The 20,796-nt window shown below is 34.4% G+C and overlaps 1 protein-coding gene across 1 annotated transcript; it reads left to right on the top strand.

The window, feature by feature from the left end:
* LOC18586755 (probable LRR receptor-like serine/threonine-protein kinase At3g47570) lies at positions 15,516 to 20,005 on the top strand. The gene is made up of 5 exons (XM_018128833.1): positions 15,516 to 16,437; positions 16,553 to 16,654; positions 16,964 to 17,035; positions 17,401 to 19,392; positions 19,552 to 20,005. Exons 1-5 carry the CDS (start codon positions 15,516 to 15,518, stop codon positions 19,908 to 19,910), a joined length of 3,447 nt encoding a protein of 1,148 aa, XP_017984322.1. The 3' UTR covers positions 19,911 to 20,005.

The following is a 20,796-nucleotide window of genomic DNA, read 5'->3' as shown; positions in this document are numbered from 1 at the left end:
CCACACTGAGGGACATTAAGTTAATTTGGGTGCAATTGAGGTATAGAAACTGAAAAGAATTAAATTGGAGTTTAAACGGACCCGTTAGGAATTTAATCGGGTGATAAGACGAATTAGGCCAATACCGGGTTTAGATAGTTACCAGTGCATTTTTGCATTCCATATCATGCATTGGTAGTCTAAATTAGTTTAATTTTGATTTAGTACCAACTTAGTGAAATTCTCGATTTTGTACTGTGTCAAGGTGGTGAGTCCTCCAATAAAGGCAAGGAAATTGCATCCGAGGACCAGTAGACAGAGTGCTTCGAAAGTCTGCATTCTAGACATTGTGAGTAAACTTACTGTCATTTTAATTATCTAGGGTGGTTTTTAGATGCTTTCATGAATTCTATGGAAAAAGGAATTTAAAAAGATAAATTTTCATGTTTTATGAATAAATGAGTTTCAATGAAATTAAATTATAAATTGTTTTGAAATTAATAGTGATTTTGAAAAATAGAGTACACGGAGACTGTTAATTGTGGCAATTTGATTGTTTAAATTAACTGGCTTATGATAAATCGAGCATGATTGGCTAGTTGGCAATTGTATTGAAATGCGAATTGTTTGGTTACCTTGAAAAACTACGAATTACAAAATTGCCATATCATGTTATTGAGTTTTATTATATGGTGGATTATATATTAATTAATCACTGCAGTAGGGGGTTTCTGTGGACCAGCCTTTTAGAGGGGCACGGTAAACCCCATTATATTCTTACCTCGAACGGAGAGGCGCGTAGGGTATCTCCTGGGGTAAAGTTTAGGGTTCACTTCACGCTAAACCACCACGTGAGGGGGAACTCAGCCAACGCCAAGGAACGGCTATGTTTTCAAAACAAAAACATGATTTATGTGAAATGTGAATTTTAATAGCCTTGGCGGTCTCGGTAGGATGCCTCGGCCAAGGTGTCCCCGAGAATGGATTTATGGCACAAGCCTAGATTTTTATGAGATTCATAAGCCTCTTTACGTGTTTTGAACAAAATGTGTTCTAATGCTATAACCCAGTTTATGATGATTTACTTTATTGTCTCCATGTACTCAACTCTAGATGTTTATGATGATGTCTGTTTACTCATTGGGATTTATAATCTCACCACCCTCCTTTCCACCCATTTCAGGTTCAGTATAGACTGTAGATAGCTGACCTCATCGAGGACTATGAGGGATCTGCATTTTCCAAACCGTAGGTTCACAGTATAGATTCATAAACCGTAGGCTTAGTGGACTACGTTCATTGGGCCCATGAGTAGGTCGTAGCCTAAAATTTGGGTCGTGACAATAACAACCACTCCTTGGTGGCTACCAGTGTCCGAGACCTTCGGGAGAGAGACCCACCAAGTCCTGAACAAGCCTTAATAAAAATACCCATTAATCACTATACACGTTCACCAAACCATATTAATGCTTAAACCATATACACTTGTGTCATGATTTGAACCATAGACATAATGAATCAACTTGGCCTTTAGGTCATATAATCATGAGCATATACATTGAAGTCCACAATCTCCAATTTAATATTTATATCAAAACCAATATTCGTTTACATATTAATAACAAAGTGCTACAACTCGACTTCTAACAGCGGAGCAACTTGGAATGGAAGGCTAAGAGGTGAAATTACCTACGTTACAATAAGTCTCGATGTGCTAAACAGTGCACCTGAGTAGTTTACTTATCTGTAAAAAGAAATAAGGGGGGTGAGTCTCACAAACTTAGTGATCATAGACTCCGTGAATAGGGTGTAAATGGGAAACAAGCATGAAGCAGATGAATTTGAACATTAAAATGCAAGATTATATAAACAATTTAATTCAAAGGAAGATTGTGCCTTATATGAAAAATCGAGAATTTCTTATGCGTTGTAATCATTTCGAGAAGTACACCAAATCAGGGTAGGTAAAATTTTCGACATCCAAACAAATTAATAACCTTATTCAAAGTAAATCATTTAAAGCATCACTTTAAATCCAGTGTACGTAAAAGATTTTTGCCGTCAAAGTCATTTGTCGTCATACTCAAATCAAATCCATAGAATCGAGCAAGCTCCCATGAAATCAAATGTTATTCAAACTTATACACAAATCACAAATTGCCTCGTACGCAAGGAGTTCAAATTCAAGCCATAGTATAAACAGGGGAGCTGCAGAAAATCATATAGTTCCGTTTTCACCATGTAAAGAAATACAAGTTTGAAAACCCAAAGAGATGTCACTATTGAGTAGGTAATAGTAATAAAATCCGTGGTCCCACTACCACGTAATAACATCCTAGAGCCTCACTTCCACCAGATTCCCACATGCCATGGCAGTCTCGACGATGTTGGCCGACATCGGAGAAATCAAGTGGTCACAACCGTGAATATCATTGGTGGCCTAGCCACATATAACAACCCTTGGCCTTGCCACGTATATCACAAATCATTGCCCCAGCCATGTCTAACAGCTCGTCAGTGACCCAAAGGTTGTCTAGTTAAAGCTCATTGGTGCACGAGGGTCACACTTAACTGAAGTGATAGCTGACCTACTCTCAAATCTTTCGGTTTTATAAAACCATTTAAAAATCCAAATAGGGTTTTCAAAGGATCATCTCAAATTGTTTTCAAAATACCAATCACAGTATCAAGATAAAACCCCATTTTTCTAAGGCTTTATGTTATAAACCTTTGCATGAGATTTTAATATCGAAATAGCATGGTGAATATGTGATTAAATTTATGAATGCATATCAGACAAACAATAAGGCACATTTTAGATATAAATTGTATTGAAAGGCTTGTTTCCTGGTTTAAAAAACTTTACGAATATAGCTTATACATATATACATAATCAAAGCATTTTCAAACGTTTACGCATCCACAAAATACCTAAGATTCTACCAGCTCATGCTTTCCACAAGTTTGCATTTAAAGAAATCATCATATATAAATATATATAATTATGGGAATTTTAAAATGGACACCCCCTACTCACCTTACGATAGCGGGATACTACGTCGCTATTAGTTAGAATGCATATCTATCTATTCCTATTTGCCGGTCGCTCGTTACTTCCTCCGACACGCCACTACAGCACACTTTCTTTACTTGCACTTTTTAGCAATAATCCAAATTCAATATCTTTAGTGTATATCATTTCCACTTCTCTTTCTCATTCAATCATGAATCCTTATTCAACTAACTTATATCTTGACACATTTTTACTAAAGTCATTTATATCCTTTACTTGCATAATTCTCTAGATTATAAATACCGGTAACTTATTCATGACTCTAGCACACATATAAATCTTTTCTAAGTGTATTTATCATATTCAACCATCATTTCCACACCAATAACCTAGCATATGGTAGCAATTATAATTTACTTCCATCAAGCATTTTCTACATCCACATGCACCACATTTTACATCTATATGCTGCCACCAATCATAATATCAATATTCATTCATGCACACCAATATTCATAGCCTTTTAAACCTCTTACAACAACACACATTCACACATTACATTGTTTTAAACTTTAAACTACCACAATTGCTCTTAACCGTACCCATAACATCACATTAACAACACACTTTGCATGTCTTACCACTTTTCTCTCACCTTAATTCCACTAGACACCCATGGGTTTGGTGGCTTGCATGTCACCAAATGGTCTCCAAATCTAGCCAATCTTTGCTGCCATAAGCACAAACAATCAACATATATCTTATTTTTCCTTTATACTTGTGATTTAGAAGTTAGAACACTTACCCACCACTTAATCTAGCTCAAAACCACCATACATTCAAATATTCGTCCACATGCATGCCTTGGGTTCCTTGGATCTTTGTTGATCCGTGCTACCACAAACAAAACCTCACATTATAATTGGTTCAAAATGCATGCATTCAAACAAAACAACAATTTCTACCTTCCCTACCTTGGAATCTTCAAGATAAACCACCAAAATCTTTCCAAATCAACAATGGTGTGTAGGTGGGGAGGAAAACCTCTCGGTTTTCTCCTTTCTCCTCCAAGGCTAAGCCCCCCTCCAAGGTTTTCTTCTTTTTCCTTCCTTTCCCTTTCTCTTTTCTTTCTTTTCTTTCTCTTTTTCTCTTTTATTTCTCTCTTTTTCTTGCTATCGACTAGAATTTTGTCAAGCTTTCTTTCTTTCTTTCCTTCTCTAAATGGCCAGCCTTCTCTCTCAATTTCTCAAGCTAACCACATTTCTCTTTCTTTTACACACTCAAAGGCATGGTTTTGCTAAGCCTTCAAGCCATTTTCTCTTTCCTTTCTCTTTCTTTTTAATTGTTTATTACATTGCGACACATTTGGACTAATCACATTTCATGCATTCCTTTTCTCTTCATTTCATTTGGCCAACTTCCAAGACCAATCAAAATACATGCATCAATTTCCTTTTATTATTATTTGGCCACCTAATGCACCAATACCATTGCATGCAAAATAGATTTAATCTTACTTTTATTATTTTTTTCCTTTTTACCATGCATGGTAGGGGTCCCACATGTTCCATACTAACTTCCTCCTTTTTACATGCCATCATTTGCATGTAATAGTGAATTTTTGCATGCAAATTCCATCATTCCACATAATTTAACTTCTCTTGGTTATTAAATTTTCACTTAGCTCTAAATTGTAGTAATTGCACATAAGTCCTTGACTTTTCCTTATTTACCATCTGTCCCACCAAACTTTTCATCCTTTATGATTTAGTCCTCAATCATTTCTTTTAATTCCAATTTTTTCCTATCTTTCTTCCTTTACATATATACAATTAAAATATATAACTTGCACTTCACCAAGATATCACCATAATATTTAAATATATACTTACCCGCTCGTGCTCTATTAAATAAAGACACGCGGGTCCCACTTATGTCGTTCTTCTCTAAAAATTCTCTTGTTCTTCTCCTCCCCCACTTAGATTGACCTTATACTCCTCTTCCATGACTAATATCGACATCAAATAAAATACTAATATTTTAATATTATTTTATTTCAAAATTTTACACTTGTCTCATCAGGTCTCAAAACGTCTTATTATGCCTCGGTTCACTTCCAAATCACCTTTTAATGCACTAATATATCATCGACAAAAATATTATTATTTAATTATTATTTTTGCTTGTGCAGAATATTTTACTCTTGAACATTCCTTTCACCCTTCACTGCTCTTTAGCGAATAAATTCACATCAATTAGTCCTTTGTCTTACCGATAAAGTTACGTTGACTACTATTCGGGGGTATGGGGTGTTACAAGTGAAGTCGTCACTTACACCCAGTAAGAATGGAATCAATCATACTCATTGAGTTCTCATATTCATAGCATTAAGTATGTGGAAAGTCCATCACATACATGCTTATTCATCTCATAAGGTATATGGAAAATACATCATATACATAATCTCATCACATTCAGCATGTTTTCTTAATCATCTCATGTAGTATATGGAATATACATCATGTACATAATCTCATAGCATTCATCATGCGTACTTAATCATCTCATATGGTATATAGAATTTATATCATATATATAATTTTTAGGCATTCATCATACTAAACATGCACATTATAACATCTATAAATAAACATACAATATCTCATACCCACACTAGTCTGAAGATCAAAGGAATAGAGTGGGCTTCAAACATAAGGTGCTTGTTCCCCTTGTTGAAAACTAATACATAGTAGAATACTTACATACGTAGTAGATTCATAAACATTTCAAAAACTATTGTCTCAATCATATCGCATTCACTAACAATTTATTTTCTTAGAAAATTATTTTCAATCATATTACAATCACTAACAATTTATTTTCTTAAAAAATCATTTTGATTCTTGAAACTCAAAATCCTTTGATAAACCATGTTAGAGATATCATTTCAACATACATAAATAATCCTTTTCATAGAAATCATGCTAGCTTTGCATATCAAAATAATTTGAAAGTGGTGTATCCACTCACCTAAATGGAGATTTGATTCCTAGCTTTAATCACAACTCTGTTTCAGCAAAATTTATAGAGTTTTCAATCATTCCTATCACAGAACATTCATTACAATTAATTCCTAAAATAAAAATCTTGAAATAATCATCCTAAGCACTTTCGAAATTTACTCGCTCTTAGCTAAACTAATTTTATAGCTAAAACTCATTCTTTGAAATCCATAAATCTTTCATCCTTGCCTTAGGCGAGCTTAGATGTTTAAGAAAATCACAAAGCCTTTAAGCTTTAATCATAAACAAAAAATTTGTGAAATAAAATCATAATTTCATAAACTAAAAATCAACATTTAGAGTTTCCAAAGTATAAAAATGTCATTTTTATTATTTAAACTCAATACCAAGCTATTTGATGATCAAAGATAAAGATTTGCATCAAAAATAGGTTGAAAGAGTTCAAGTTGAGAGAAATGCCTTAGAAAAATGGTTAAGGGTTGAAAACCCTCAAAAAATATGAGGTATTTATAGTTTTGAATTTGAAAATACAGTTTTGCCCCTTGTATTTTTCTGAAAACGATGAAATATATTGATACATTTGGGCCATGTATCGATACGTTTGGATCTGGAAATATAGTATCGATTCATTATGAACATTTATTGATACATCATGAACATCTATCGATACATTTGAGACAGAATGCAGACTTTAAGACAAATTACCCATAAAACTTGCCTAGCTTATTTACATTAAATACTATTTAATTAAGACATTTAATGTAAATAAGCAAACAACCCGCCATTTGGATTCAATAAAAATATAAAAAAAAAGTCAAAATCCAAAAGAATCAAAATCTAAATTTTGTTTTCAAGAACAAAATCTAAAAATTTTGATTGAAATTAAATTTGGAACCCCCATTTACCATAACAAATGTACTCTAAAAATTATGGAAAAATCATTTTTAGTCATCTAAAAATCAAGGGAATCATTACCTTCAATTTTTTTTATTTTCAAAACATTGTTCTATAAAAATCACATATTTTGACTCTTTCTAAACTTAGAAAATTTTCTGCTTCAAAAGTGATAGACAACCAAAAGTGTTAATAAATTCTTTTTAAGGTTAAAACTAAGTTTGATACTCAAAAGGTTTAATCTATATGCTCACCTAAGGATTTCCTAACTTATCCTCTTACTCAAGGTGGGATTACATAGTCCATGTAACTCATGACCTTCAAAACTTATTGGCAACCAACTACACCACTGCTACCTCTCCTTGCCATTGAGGATTGGTGTCAATTATGGAGACAAACACTACTAAGTGTTTTCATGGTTCATTACCACTTTTTATTAACATAAGTCTCATAGGAGCCATCTCACCAAACTTGGAAAATCTATCTTTTCTCACTTGGCTCTACATTCAAAACAATAATTTTCATGGTTCATTACTAATCGAGTTGGCTAATTGGTGTCTATTGAAATTTGTATATATGTTGGTAGCAAGAACTTTAATGGACATGTGTGATGATGAAACACATGCTTGTGAGGCCTATCTTGCGAGGCATGCTGCTAGATATGTGTAATATGTAAGACACATGCTTGTTATTCTTATCTAGTCGAAGCTATGGCACTAGAGATATGTAATAAGTACGGCACATGTTTGTTCTTATCTAGCAAGGGCTATGGTATGAGACATGTGCAATAAGTAAGACACATGCTTGTTCTTCTAAACTAACAAGGGCTACGGTGCTAGACATGTGCAAAAGTAAAACACATGCTTGATCATCCTATCTAGCAGAAGTAATGGTGCTAGACATGTGTTAAGACACATTGCTTGTTATGTGTATCTAGTGAGGCTTGGTGCTAGACAAGTGCAACAAGTAAGGCACATGCTTTATCATCCTATCTAGTAAGGATTATGGTGCCAGACGTGTGTTAAGGCACACCACTTGTTACTCTATCTGGCAAAGGCTTTGATGCTAGATGTGTGCTAAGGCACATCATTTATTCACCTTATCTAACAAGGGCTATGGTGCTAGACATGTGTTGAGACATATAACTTGTTCACCCTATCCAACAAAGACTATGGTGCAAGACGTGTGCTAAAACACATCGCTTGCTGCCCTAGGTAATGGCGGTCTTGACACTACTTCATTGGTTGAGAAACCTTTGGCTTGAACCTTTTTATTAGATATTCGATTGAGATGAATATTTATAGTGAATCTTGAAATGGCAGTCAATTGAGCTAATTGTGGGTTGGATTACGATCCACCCTTTGTGATGCAATAAGATTTGTAATTAGATGGTTTTAAGCTTGTAAAAAAGACTTTTTGATGGAAATGGATGGATTCACTCTTGATTAGATCAAACTTGGAGTTCTAAGGAACTTAGAAATTTGAATTTGTTTGTGAATAGGATCAACCTTCAAAGTAAGAAAGGTTAATCCCTGTCATCTAGTAGCTAACTGGAAAGCTCTATGTCCTAGAAGGATTAACCCTTAGTACAAAAGGGTTGATCCCTAACATCCAGTAGCTAATTGAAAGCTTATTGTCTATGAGGGATTAACCCCTAGTAAAGGGGTTGATGCCTAACATCCATTAGCTATTTAAGGTTTTCAATTAAGGAAGGATCAACCCCTCGAGGGGAAAGGGTTTATCCATAGAAGACAGAACCTATAAGATATTTTTCTGAGCTAGGGATTGACCCCTATAGGCCAAAAGGTCGATCCCTTTATAATAAAATTAAGTTGTGCATTCCTTTTAAATGCCTTTCAAGGGCCATTGATGAGCACCCTTCCCCCAACTTCCAAGGAAGTTTACACACATGTAAAAACACATATGATTGATGCAAAATGCATTATCATACATGATTGAATGAGATTTGGCTTTGAAAGCAAAGTGCATGATTGTGAATAAAGGCATCATTTTATTACCAAATTATGCTTAGCTTGTTCCCTTAGACTATTCACTCACTGAGTTGTACTTACATTTTGAAATCTCATGTTTTTGGTTTTTAGATAAGTGACTAGCTTGGATCGCCACTTAAGGAAGGATCCTCGAGTCTTATTTGATAGGTATGCTTAGCGATCGACTATGGAGCCTACTTGTCTCATGTTGCATTTCATTTAAGAGTTTGCTTTTGAGTCATGTAATTATGAGTGTGGGTTAGCATTACTTTATTTTGTACTTAGGCATGGCAATGTACTTTGATGTATATGTGTACAAACAAGTATATACGTATGTATGGCATATGATATAATGTAATGGGTCGAAGGCTTACGTGAACACACGAGTGTGCAAAACAGATGATGTTATGTTCGGTATATGTGAGAGCTTACTCGAGTTCAATGTCCATTAATAAATGAAAGTACATCTATGAACCTTGTTGTTGACTTCTGCAGACTTTTGATGTATACTTGTGATGGATTACGTATAGGTGTATTAGATGAGAAAGGCTTGCTTGGATCAAGGGGATCCTGTCTTCTTGGTCATCGTCCTAGTCATGGCCTAAGATTAGGTTGTGACACTTAACATGTCTTGTTACATGCCTTGTCACGTCATGTTATATACTACATGGCACAATATCATTGCCTCAGCAAAAAGACATAAATCCTATATTGAAGAAAAGCTCCCAAAAGGGATTCAAGGGAAGATGTCATGATCTTAGAGGTGAACCTTGAATCCCACTCCAGCTATGCACTAGAGTGATACTGGACATTTAAGGGTTCACACCACCTTCAACCTGTGATACGCCTTTTGTGGGACAAAACCGTGAAGCCAATGAGCCAAAGTGAACAATACCTCACAAGGGTTGGTGCGAACCGAGACACATAGCATGTTTTGTTACGTGCCTCTTCACGTCTTGATATATACTACATGCCTTAGCATGTCTTGTTATGTGCCTTATTGGATCTTGTTAATACATATAAATTTGGTATATTACATGGTGCACCTTAATATTGTTATTTGCTTGTGAAAGGTGTTATGAAATTGTTAATTGAATTTAAGTTAGCCGTTGGTTGGAGTAATTAGATTGACTATGGATATTAGTCTCTGTAATTATGTCACAGCCCAAATTCTGGGCCATAACCGGTGCATGGGCCCAATGGACATAGCCCACTAAGCCCAAGCAAGCCTATTTATACAATCCCGATCATCATTCCAAACCATCATTTACTCAAACCCATATTATGATTCTCAACCAAAAATATTTCAATAACATTCTATAGTAACCCAATATTCACATTCGTATTATGTTAAAATAATGTTACTCGTTTGCCAGCCTATAATAGCATCAGTAATAAAATATACATATTTGATTTTTCTAACATGAATCTGAGTGGTCTACACTACTTATATGTATACATAAGCATACGACTCTTGACCGTCAGCGGAGTGACCGTGGGTGAAGGTACAGCTACTGAGATGCCGTAATACCTACCAAGAATTTGAGCATACGTGGGCAACTCAATCTAGGTCCCAACTGCCTCTAAATTTGAAAACATGAAGTTTAAAAACGTGAGTATAAAACTCAGTGAGTGAACATAAGAAGGGAACAAGCAATCAATAGGAAGAATTTGGAAATCATGATGCACTTGTTTCAAAAACAATGCACTTGATTTAATTTCTTACTAAAAACCCCTCATTTCAAACCTTGATTAATGCCTTCATAGTGTTTCACAAACCCATGATCAATCCATGAACTTAAATGGGTGAAAAATATGTCAAAAACCAAATAGGGTAGCATGTAAGATAGAATGTTTCTCACTGCAGCGAAGTTCATTCTCGTTGCAGCGAGAAACAGTATCAGTTTTCATGTGTTTCAGTTTTTCTAATAGAATTGATATGATTTTTCAACCATTAGAAAGCTAAGAGATAGGAGTACAACTTTTATGTTTATCACTTTTCTCAATTCAGAAAGGAAGGTGGTCAAAATCATCATCAAAGTAAGAGTATTGTGTCAGAACCTGAGAGCTTCTCACTGCAGTGAGATTTATTTTCACTGCAGCGAGTTTTCTACTGCCAAAACAAAATGTTTCTTGCTGCAGCGAGAATCAGGGCACCTAAGTCAAAAGGGGCCTTCTTTTGCACAAAAAATCCATTTGGTGCTGCAATAAAGATCAATTTGCAAGAAAATGGGAATTTCTCAAGATTTATCATGCCAAATTTCTCATGCATTACAACCATATANGTGGCTGACTTCAAATTGCAAACAATTATTGTTACTGTTTGTGCAAAAGTAATGTTATTGCTCTCTTTCTAGTTTACTACTACTACTACTACTACTACTACTACTACACTATATATATATATATATATATATATATATATATATATATATATATATATTCCCAACATCATCATGCACACCATCCCATCATCATCATGCACACCATACCATCATCATCAGCTCATGCGCACTCCTTACTCACACATGGCTGGGTCATTATCGGGTTATGTGCACTCCCTACTCGCACATAACCGGGTCATCATTGGCTTATGCACACTCCCTACTCGCACATAGCTGAGTCAATATCATTACACAATAATATATTCATACGTATATATATATATATATCAACATAATGTAGCAGTATATGAATCCATAATAGCCACATATCACAACACAAAGATAATTTATCAAGGGCTTGTTCCTAAGGCACCCATTTTTAAGAAAAGTTGGAAAAAATCATTTAATGTCTTATGCAAACACATTCACATTCTCAAAAATACTTTGAAATGCAAGTTCACTCACCGGTACTGTTGAAACTCTAGTCAATTGTAACCTCCACTAATGGTTCCAATGGGCAAGTGAGGCCTTGTTGGAACCTATACACACACAACATCACAACCAATCCAAATTTACATTAATATCACTCCAAAAGCTAGTTTCTATTTCAAATTCTACTAGCCATTCCTAATTGGCTTCCAACTATATCAAATGGCTATTCCTTGCACTACTCTAATCACACTAAAAATGAATAAACAACTAAACAATAAAACAGCTCATAATCCTAATTACTAGCCATCATCAACAACTTAAAACCAAGCCTAGTTCATCACTCACCTTAGGTTTTTTTTTTTTAGTTGAATTCTCTTTCAATAGCTTCTAAACAATTGTGAAAAATCTCTTTTTCTCTTTCTAAACCTTCAACTAGTGAGAGAAAGTGCTAAACAAGGACTTTTTGAGGGTTTTAAAGTGAGAGAGTGAAAGAGCACAAGGGTTTATGAAAAGGTGCACCAAAAGCATGAAATTTGGAGCTAGAAAGAGAAAGTTATGAAGTTTTCACACCATGCTTCCATGGAGGTTGGAAGTAATGTGAAAGAAAAGAAGAAAGAAGAAGAAGAAGCTACTGGAAAATGGCAGAAGAAGCTGCTGGAAGAAAATATTTATAGCCCATGCTTATCCACTCCACTAAAATTACCAAAATGCCCCTCCACAATTTAGCTTATTCTCCTCCAATCTTTTATGCAATCTTTTTATTCTTTTGACACAGGGACAAGGTCCATAATGATCTAAACTACTCGGGTTTATGAAAACTTAAAAATTTTTACTCATGGTGCAACATGACCATTTTGCCCCTATGGTGAAAATTATTGAAACTTATAGTTTTCTTCATGTTTTCATCATTACACATTATTTATTCGGTCTTATGCCTATTTAGACCTTAAAATATCATAAAACCTTTTTCTAGGAGCTTTTTAGAGGAAATGATGAAACTACCCCTAGCCCGAGTTATTACGCCTATGCCTCGTTATGAGCCTATAAGGGTTGAGGTCTCACAAATTTTGTTGTGAAATATCATGTTCTAAGAATGTTTTCACTTGAAATTGTTTAATATTTGGAATCTAAGTTTCTAAGAATGATGATATTTTGAACTATTCATATACGACTTGAAAGGTTTGGTTTTACTTGCACATGCACTTGTTTTGGTTTGATGCAAACTACATGGTCGCAAATAAAGTCATGGTGTTATTAAACACTCTACCGTTTAACTTGTTCTCCTCATGCCCCGTTCATTGAGTTCTTACTCACATTTTTAAATTCACGTTTTGGTTTTCAGATTTATAGCTAGGCGAATCATTGTTATTAGAGGATTCTCCTCCATTCTTGTGATAAGTATCGTTGAAAGGCATCTAGTAGGCGTCATCTTTATTTCATGTCTATTTCGTTGTTCGTGGCTAGATATATTTTGCATATTTAAAGTATTGATGAACATTGTCTACTAGCCAAGGTTGGGCTTGTTAAATTTCTATTTTGTAATAAAGGTGTTCGTATACACCAAGATATAAATATCGTCATTTGAATATATGATTACAAACATGATAAGCACATGAGATGTGCATTGAAACATCAATATTGGATGTGTAACATTGTTGAGAAATATTATGAATTATTTGACTATGATAAGGTGTTAAATTATAAATGCACATGTGGACACTTATATTTACAAACATTTAGATGTTCACTCTCATTATGAGATTATGACATGATCACGTGTGACTACTCATAAGGCTTGCTTGGATCAAGTGGGCTTTGCTCACTTGGTCATTGCACTGGTCATGACTTAGGATTAGAACGTGGCAATTCCATAAATCAATTTTTTTTCCCATACCCTCATCTAAAAACTATGATGAGCCATTCATTAAGTTCAGAGGCTTCACAATGTTTCGCCATTCACCCCATATCTTCATAGGGTTCTTCATTGTCGATAATAATTTCTCCCTACTCCCATGTCTTCTCCATAAGCTTCTAGATTCTTTCCGCTATACCTAGTCCATTTATTCAACATGAATCTTTTGGTGGATTCAAATCAATAATTCACAGTCTTTCAAAATCCATATAAAGACATATAAAGCTCCAGTCAACATAGTGTATCTTTCTCCTTTCTATGGATCTGTCCCAAAGAAATCGGCTTTGGATTTTGTCCAAAACCTCTTTCACTCTTGTTGGTATTTGAAACATCCATGCGAAGAATATTGGAAGACCAATAAAAGTTAAAGAGGTTTTGGACAAAATCCAAAACACCGACTAACATCGACTTCTGTTAAATAGTTTGTTAATGTTGGTCTTATTAATGAAAAGTTGTGACTAAAGAGTTGTAAATAATTATCTTATTAGATATAACTTTTTAATAGTTATATTATGAAATATTATTAGATATAACTTTTGAATAGTTGTATCATGAAAGGAAACAACTATTTGAAAAGTTATATTATGAAAGGAAACAAATCTTTTTATTAAAAGATGTATACGTTGACTCATTATATAAACAACATTAATACATATTATTTTCATTATTCTGATAAGAGTGTTAATGGCTTTATTATATTCTGCATGTTGAGAAAATATCTTAAAAGAAAGTGTTAATTTACACTCTCAAAGTCATACTCTTGTTTCTTCTCAAAATTTCTTTTTTCCTCTCAAATATTTCTAACAACTTCATTATGGTTACCCCTTCCCAAATGGATAAGGTTTTTGCTTTCCACGTTGCCAGCCTTGTTTCAAATTTTTCCACCATTAGTTACCACATTTTGATGGAAACTTGAAAAGCAGGAATTTTGGGTAGAAATTTCCCTCTTTATAGTGTTTATAACACGCATAATAGGCAGTCATCGGTCCTAGTCAACTGCACTTTCTTAGACAAGTGCAACAACGATTTTGCAGGTTGCACAATAAAAAAACCAATAAACAAATAAGACTTTTCAAAGATTCTAAAATTTGTAATACAAGAGTTCAGATGAAATAATGATGATGAATTTATAAAACTTTTACAAAGTTAATCCTTTGTATATATATATATATATATATATATATATATATAAAAAGCTTTATAAGTGAAAAGACATATAAATAATAATTAATTATGTTCTTAAAATTATTATTAGATAGTGAAGTAATAAAATGATTAAAGATTTCCTTAGATGTAAGTCATTAATGAGATTTAAATTTAAGTCTCTATCAAATTCTCACGATCTTGTAACATCAGTTTTATTTTAAAATTTCTTTAGTAAAGATTTATTTTAAAATTAAAATAATTTAACATATATATTCTTATATATTTTACATATATAAAAAAAGATTGACAAATTCTTCTACTAACAAATTGCAAATGATTCTGTTATATACTAATTCTTATGAATTTTCTTAACGAATATCTTAAGGGTATGCTCTCAATTCACTACGTAAGGTAATTTCTTTATCTAATGCATTAGAAATGATCATTTATTAACAGCTAATTACTATATTTACTGTAGAAATATTATCGTTACCAAAATTTATACTAATCCCTTAAGACAAACCCGTTAGCAAAATACTATTATGCTATGTTTGGGAACATAGATTTGGAAGAGTTATTTTGGGTTTGATTTGTTAGAACAAAAAAAGCAAAACCGTCAAGGAAGTAATTGTCTATTTAGTTAATCAACAACAAACAGTACAAACCTGATTACACCAAATTCTCATTAGTTCCCATATTGCTCCATATTTTCCATTTACTATTCCTGCCCAGAGAAAGCCAATGGGAAACACGAGCTTCCTCGTCTCCCTTCTTGTGGTGCTGCTGTTGTGTAATTTTATGGCTGCCTTGTCTATGGAATCACCCAACATCACCACAGACCGATTGGCTCTTCTTGCACTAAAAGCACACATCACTCAGGACCCTCAAAACATCTTGGCAACAAATTGGTCAACTGCTACCTCTGTTTGCAACTGGGTTGGTGTCAGTTGTGGATCCAGGAACCTCAGAGTCACTGCTCTGGACATTTCTAGCCTAGGTCTAACCGGTACAATCCCACCTCACTTGGGAAATCTGTCTTTCCTCGCTTGGATTGCCGTTGGAAACAACAACTTTCATGGCTCATTACCCGTTGAGTTGTCTCATTTGCGTCGACTGAAGTTTATAAACTTTGTTAACAACAGTTTCAGTGGGGAAATCCCATCTTGGTTTGGTTCTTTCACTCGACTTGAGAGATTGTTTCTCTACGGTAACAACTTTGGGGGTGTTATACCATCCTCTCTGTGCAGTTTGTCTAGGTTAGAGGTATTGGGCTTGTACTCAAACAATCTGAATGGCCAAATCCCTGCAGAAATCGGTAATTTTGCTAGGTTGAAATATTTATACTTGGATCATAATCAGCTTTCAGGTGCCATACCCTCCTCGATTTTTAACATATCATCATTGGAAGAAATTGATCTTAGCAATAACCAACTCTCTGGAGAGATTCCTAGAGCAATCGGGAATCATCCCAGATTGATAACATTAGATCTAGGTGAGAACCAGCTTTCAGGTTCCATATCTTCCTCAATCTTCAACATATCTTCATTGCAGCGAATTGATCTGGGATCCAACCAGCTGTCTGGTTCCATACAAACCATACCAACCATCCCACGCAACACATCTTCCCTGATAAGAATTGGTTTGGACACTAACAATCTCACAGGTCATCTCCCATTCGATTTGTTCAATCATCTTCCTAAATTAAAAGGGATTTATTGGAGTTCGAATCTGCTCTGGTAGAATTCCAGCCAGTTTATTCAAGTGCAACGAATTGATAGATTTATCCTTGTCTTACAATCATTTGGAGGGTAGTATACCTACAGAAATTGGGAATTTGACTATGCTTAACGGTTTGTATCTCGGGAAAAACAACTTGGAAGGTAAGCTAATTAACACTTTGTATCTCAAATGGAAGACTCCATCAATTGGAAATTTCCCTGTTTCTTCATAATTTTTTATATATTCAATTTTATAATACTCCACTAGTCTAATTATAAGAAATTCATTTTAATCAATTAATTATAGTTTTTTACATATATTTAATATTTACTTTTGTTGTCCACTAGAACAATCAAGAAGTCAAAAAAGTTTGAAGGCATTAGCATTTTGCTATGGAAAGCAAAGTTCTTTTAGATAGTTTCTTTCTGAATCCTAAAACTTCATTACATCTTCAATGCTCTATTTTGTAGGTGAAATTCCCTGGCAGCTCGGGAACCTAACTCTTCTTACAGACCTTGATTGTGCGTCTAACAAGTTTACAGGTACTTTTGGTAATTAATTCACCAACTTTAGATGTTGCGGTAATATAATATACACTTTTTTGTTGCCATCCCTCGTTACAATATCTTTTGCCTTGGGTTAATCTTTGTTAATAGAATATATAAATTACACTTAAATCTCCTGCAATTTTGTATGCTACTCACCAGCATTTTTCCATTATCAATTTATCAAAGAAGGTTAAGGCATTAATGTCCCCTCAATTTACAAAAAATAATATCATTTTGAAAGGTATTTTTGGTTGTCACTTAAAGATATTGTGAGAACTTTGTAAGCTAAAATTAATGGTGGAACCTCTATCACAACAAAATCATGAAATCTTAGGTGACAATTTGTAACTTGATTGCAGGTAGACTACCAAATGAGATTGGAAACCTGCAGCATCTACAAATCTTTAATATGGGACCCAACAATTTCACTGGTTTCATCCCTCCATCATTATTTAATAGCTCAACTTTGAGGGTCATTTCTCTGGCGGTAAATCGTCTCTCGGGCCATCTTCCTTTCAGCTCTGAATTCCGGCTTCCCAAACTTGAACAAATACATCTTGGAGGAAATGAACTCAGTGGACCAATCCCAATCTCCATCTGCAATGCCTCTCAACTTACTCATATTGACTTGTCTAGTAATTCATTTTCGGGATATATCCCAGACAGGCTTGGCAATTTAAGATATTTACAGTGGCTCAATCTACAGTATAATAATTTAACTGCCACTGGATCGAGCTTTCTCATATCTTTGACTAGTTGCAGAGAATTAAATACATTGAAATTCGATGGAAACCCATTGATCAATGGTAAATTCCTGGCTTCAATAGGAAATCTCTCTGTTTCTCTTCAAGACTTCTCTGCTTCTGATTGCAACATTAAAGGTAGCATTCCAGGGGAAATTGGCAACTTGAACAACTTGATAAGCTTACGCCTAGAAAACAATGAGTTGACTGGAAAGGTTCCCACAACCATTGGAAGATTGATAAAGCTGCAAAGTATTTCACTCGGATACAATAAGTTACAAGGATCCATCCCATCTGACTTCTGTCAACTAGAGAGTTTGTACTTGTTATCTCTCACTGGTAACAAATTGTCTGGACCGATACCAGCATGCTTGGGGGATCTTGTTTCTCTAAGATATCTGCTTTTGGGCTCCAATAGTTTTACTGGTTCAATACCCTCAACCTTGACAAGGCTTCTAGATATCTTGCGGCTAAGCCTGTCTTCAAATTCTCTAAACGGCTCTCTCCCAATTGACATTGGGAATTTGAAGGCTGTGGCTATAATAAATTTGTCACAGAACAGGTTATCAGGTGATATCCCAACTAGCCTTGGGGATCTAAAAGACCTCACATCTCTCTCCTTATCCGGTAATAAATTGGATGGTTCTATTCCGGAGTCCTTAGGAGATATGGTAAGCTTGGAATTCTTGGATTTGTCAAGAAATAATCTCTCTGGAATGATTCCAATGTCCTTAGAGAAACTCTCCTACCGCAAATACTTCAATGTCTCTTTCAATAGACTACAAGGAGAAATTCCTAATAAAGGACAGTTTACAAATTATTCATTTCAATCATTTTTGGGGAATGAAGGGTTGTGTGGTGCACCTCGATTGCGAGTTATGCCTTGCAAAAGCAATCTTCCTCGACGATCAAAGACCGCTACTAAGCTTATGAAATATATTCTACCAGCAATTGCCGCAACAATATCAATAGTATCCTTGATTGTCATTTTTTCAAGAAGTAGAAAAAGAAATGCAAAATTGCCAACTGATGAGGAAAATTTGCAACCTTTAGCAGCATGGAGAAGAATTTCATACCAAGAGCTTGCTCAAGCTACAGATGGATTTTGTGAAAGTAAGTTGCTAGGTATAGGGAGTTTTGGCTCAGTCTATCAAGGGACTCTTTCTGATGGAACGAACGTTGCTGTGAAGGTCTTTAATTTAGATCTAGAAGGAGCCTTTGAAAGCTTTGATGTTGAGTGCGAGGTGCTTCGCAACATTCGCCATCGAAATTTGGTGAAAATCATTAGTTGTTGCAATATTGATTTTAAAGCCTTGGTACTTGAATTCATACCCAATGGAAGCCTTGAAAAGTGGCTGTATTCTCACAACCATTTTCTTAATATCTTACAAAGGTTGAGCATAATGATAGATGTTGCGTCTGCTTTAGAGTATCTCCATCATGGTCATACAACACCAGTGGTCCACTGTGACTTAAAGCCAAGCAATGTCCTGCTAGATGAAGACATGGTTGCACATTTGGGTGATTTTGGTATTGCAAAACTATTAGCTGAAGAGAATTCAATGATACAAACCATGACACTGGCAACTATTGGATATATGGCACCAGGTGACACTTTAATATAATGCAATATAATTTATGTTTCTACTCATATGCACACATGGACATGCACATATATAACATTTACCGTTACATATTAACCAATTTTTATCACTGCTACACAATATTAGAAATTTTGATGATTGTCAGTTCGACATTCACATACAGAGTATGGATCGGAAGGATTTGTCTCCACAAATGGTGATGTGTACAGCCTTGGCATTCTCCTTATGGAGACTTTTACAAGAAAGAAGCCTACAAACGATATGTTTGAAGGAAAAATGAGCTTGAAAAGTTGGGTGCAAAAGTTGTTACCGTCTACAATAATTCAAGTCATAGATCCCAACTTGCTAAGTACTGGAAATAGGGAAGACTACGCAATAGAGGAGTGTGCATTGTCCGTTTTGCAATTAGCATTGGAATGTTCAGCAGAGTTACCAGAGGAAAGGGTTGACATGAAAGAAGTTGTTGCCAATCTGAAGAAAATCAAAATTAAATTCTTAAGGATGTCGAATAGATTTAATTAATAATCAAAACACCACATAATTTGTCTTGTTTTCCAAAAATAAGAAACAACAATGTTCTCTATTTAAATATAACATTGTCTAATCCAGTGAGTTATAAAAACAACAGTGCTTTTTCTTTTTTTGAAAGGAAATTGTTTAAATTGTTTTTAAGGGCATATGTCTAACACATGTGATGAATGAAATGGGTGTTGCGAGATTGTGCTAGGCATGTTGTTAAAACAGGATTCATGGAATAAGATTTTATCATGACCTTTAAGATAATCGTAACATTGTAAATAGGAGCTTGTCACACCAACTACAAGTATGATGATTCTTTTCCACTCACCTATAGTTAAAAGAGGCTTAACCGCTTGTTGAGGCTAAAATGCTAATTTTTTTTTTTTTGGATCTATCGGGATTACTTCAATTTTTCTCATCATTGGTTGAAAAAGCGTATAGGATCTTTTGTTGGATATTTTCAATAATAATGAATGTGGGCATTGAAAAGAAGAAAAGAAAAAAGAATCATTTAAATTAAGAGGAATATAAGTCTATTATAGTTGGACTTTAGTACGTAATGGGTCGTGAATGGGCTTTTTGGGCTTGGGTGGGCTTGAGAATAATTAAATTTAATATTTAATTATTTATAATGATACTTGACACTTGTAGGTGCAAGCAATTGGAAAATTATTTTTTTGAAAAGAAAAAAATTGAACAAATAACTATAACTGAAACTATTAAAACAAACAAATAACTGTAACTGTTGGAAACAAACAAAATAGTTATGTTTGTTTTAAAAATTTGTTTGAAATTAATTATATTGTTTGTTACCAACAGATATAAATGTTAAAAACAGACAAAATTTGTTTCTGTTTGAAACAGACAAAATTGTATTTGTTGAAAAATT

This window comes from Theobroma cacao, chromosome 10, assembly GCF_000208745.1.
Source record: "Theobroma cacao cultivar B97-61/B2 chromosome 10, Criollo_cocoa_genome_V2, whole genome shotgun sequence".
In the NCBI taxonomy this organism is placed as follows: Eukaryota; Viridiplantae; Streptophyta; class Magnoliopsida; order Malvales; family Malvaceae; genus Theobroma; species Theobroma cacao.
This window is presented reverse-complemented; position numbering and strand designations above follow the sequence as displayed.

Excerpts from the sequence above, each read along its gene's own strand:
- LOC18586755 (XM_018128833.1), top strand. The coding sequence starts at position 15,516 with ATGGGAAACACGAGCTTCCTCGTCTCCCTTCTTGTGGTGCTGCTGTTG. Across the intron at positions 16,655-16,963 it reads CGGGAAAAACAACTTGGAAG|GTGAAATTCCCTGGCAGCTC; the intron begins GTAAGCTAATTA and ends TCTATTTTGTAG. Across the intron at positions 19,393-19,551 it reads TATTGGATATATGGCACCAG|AGTATGGATCGGAAGGATTT; the intron begins GTGACACTTTAA and ends ATTCACATACAG.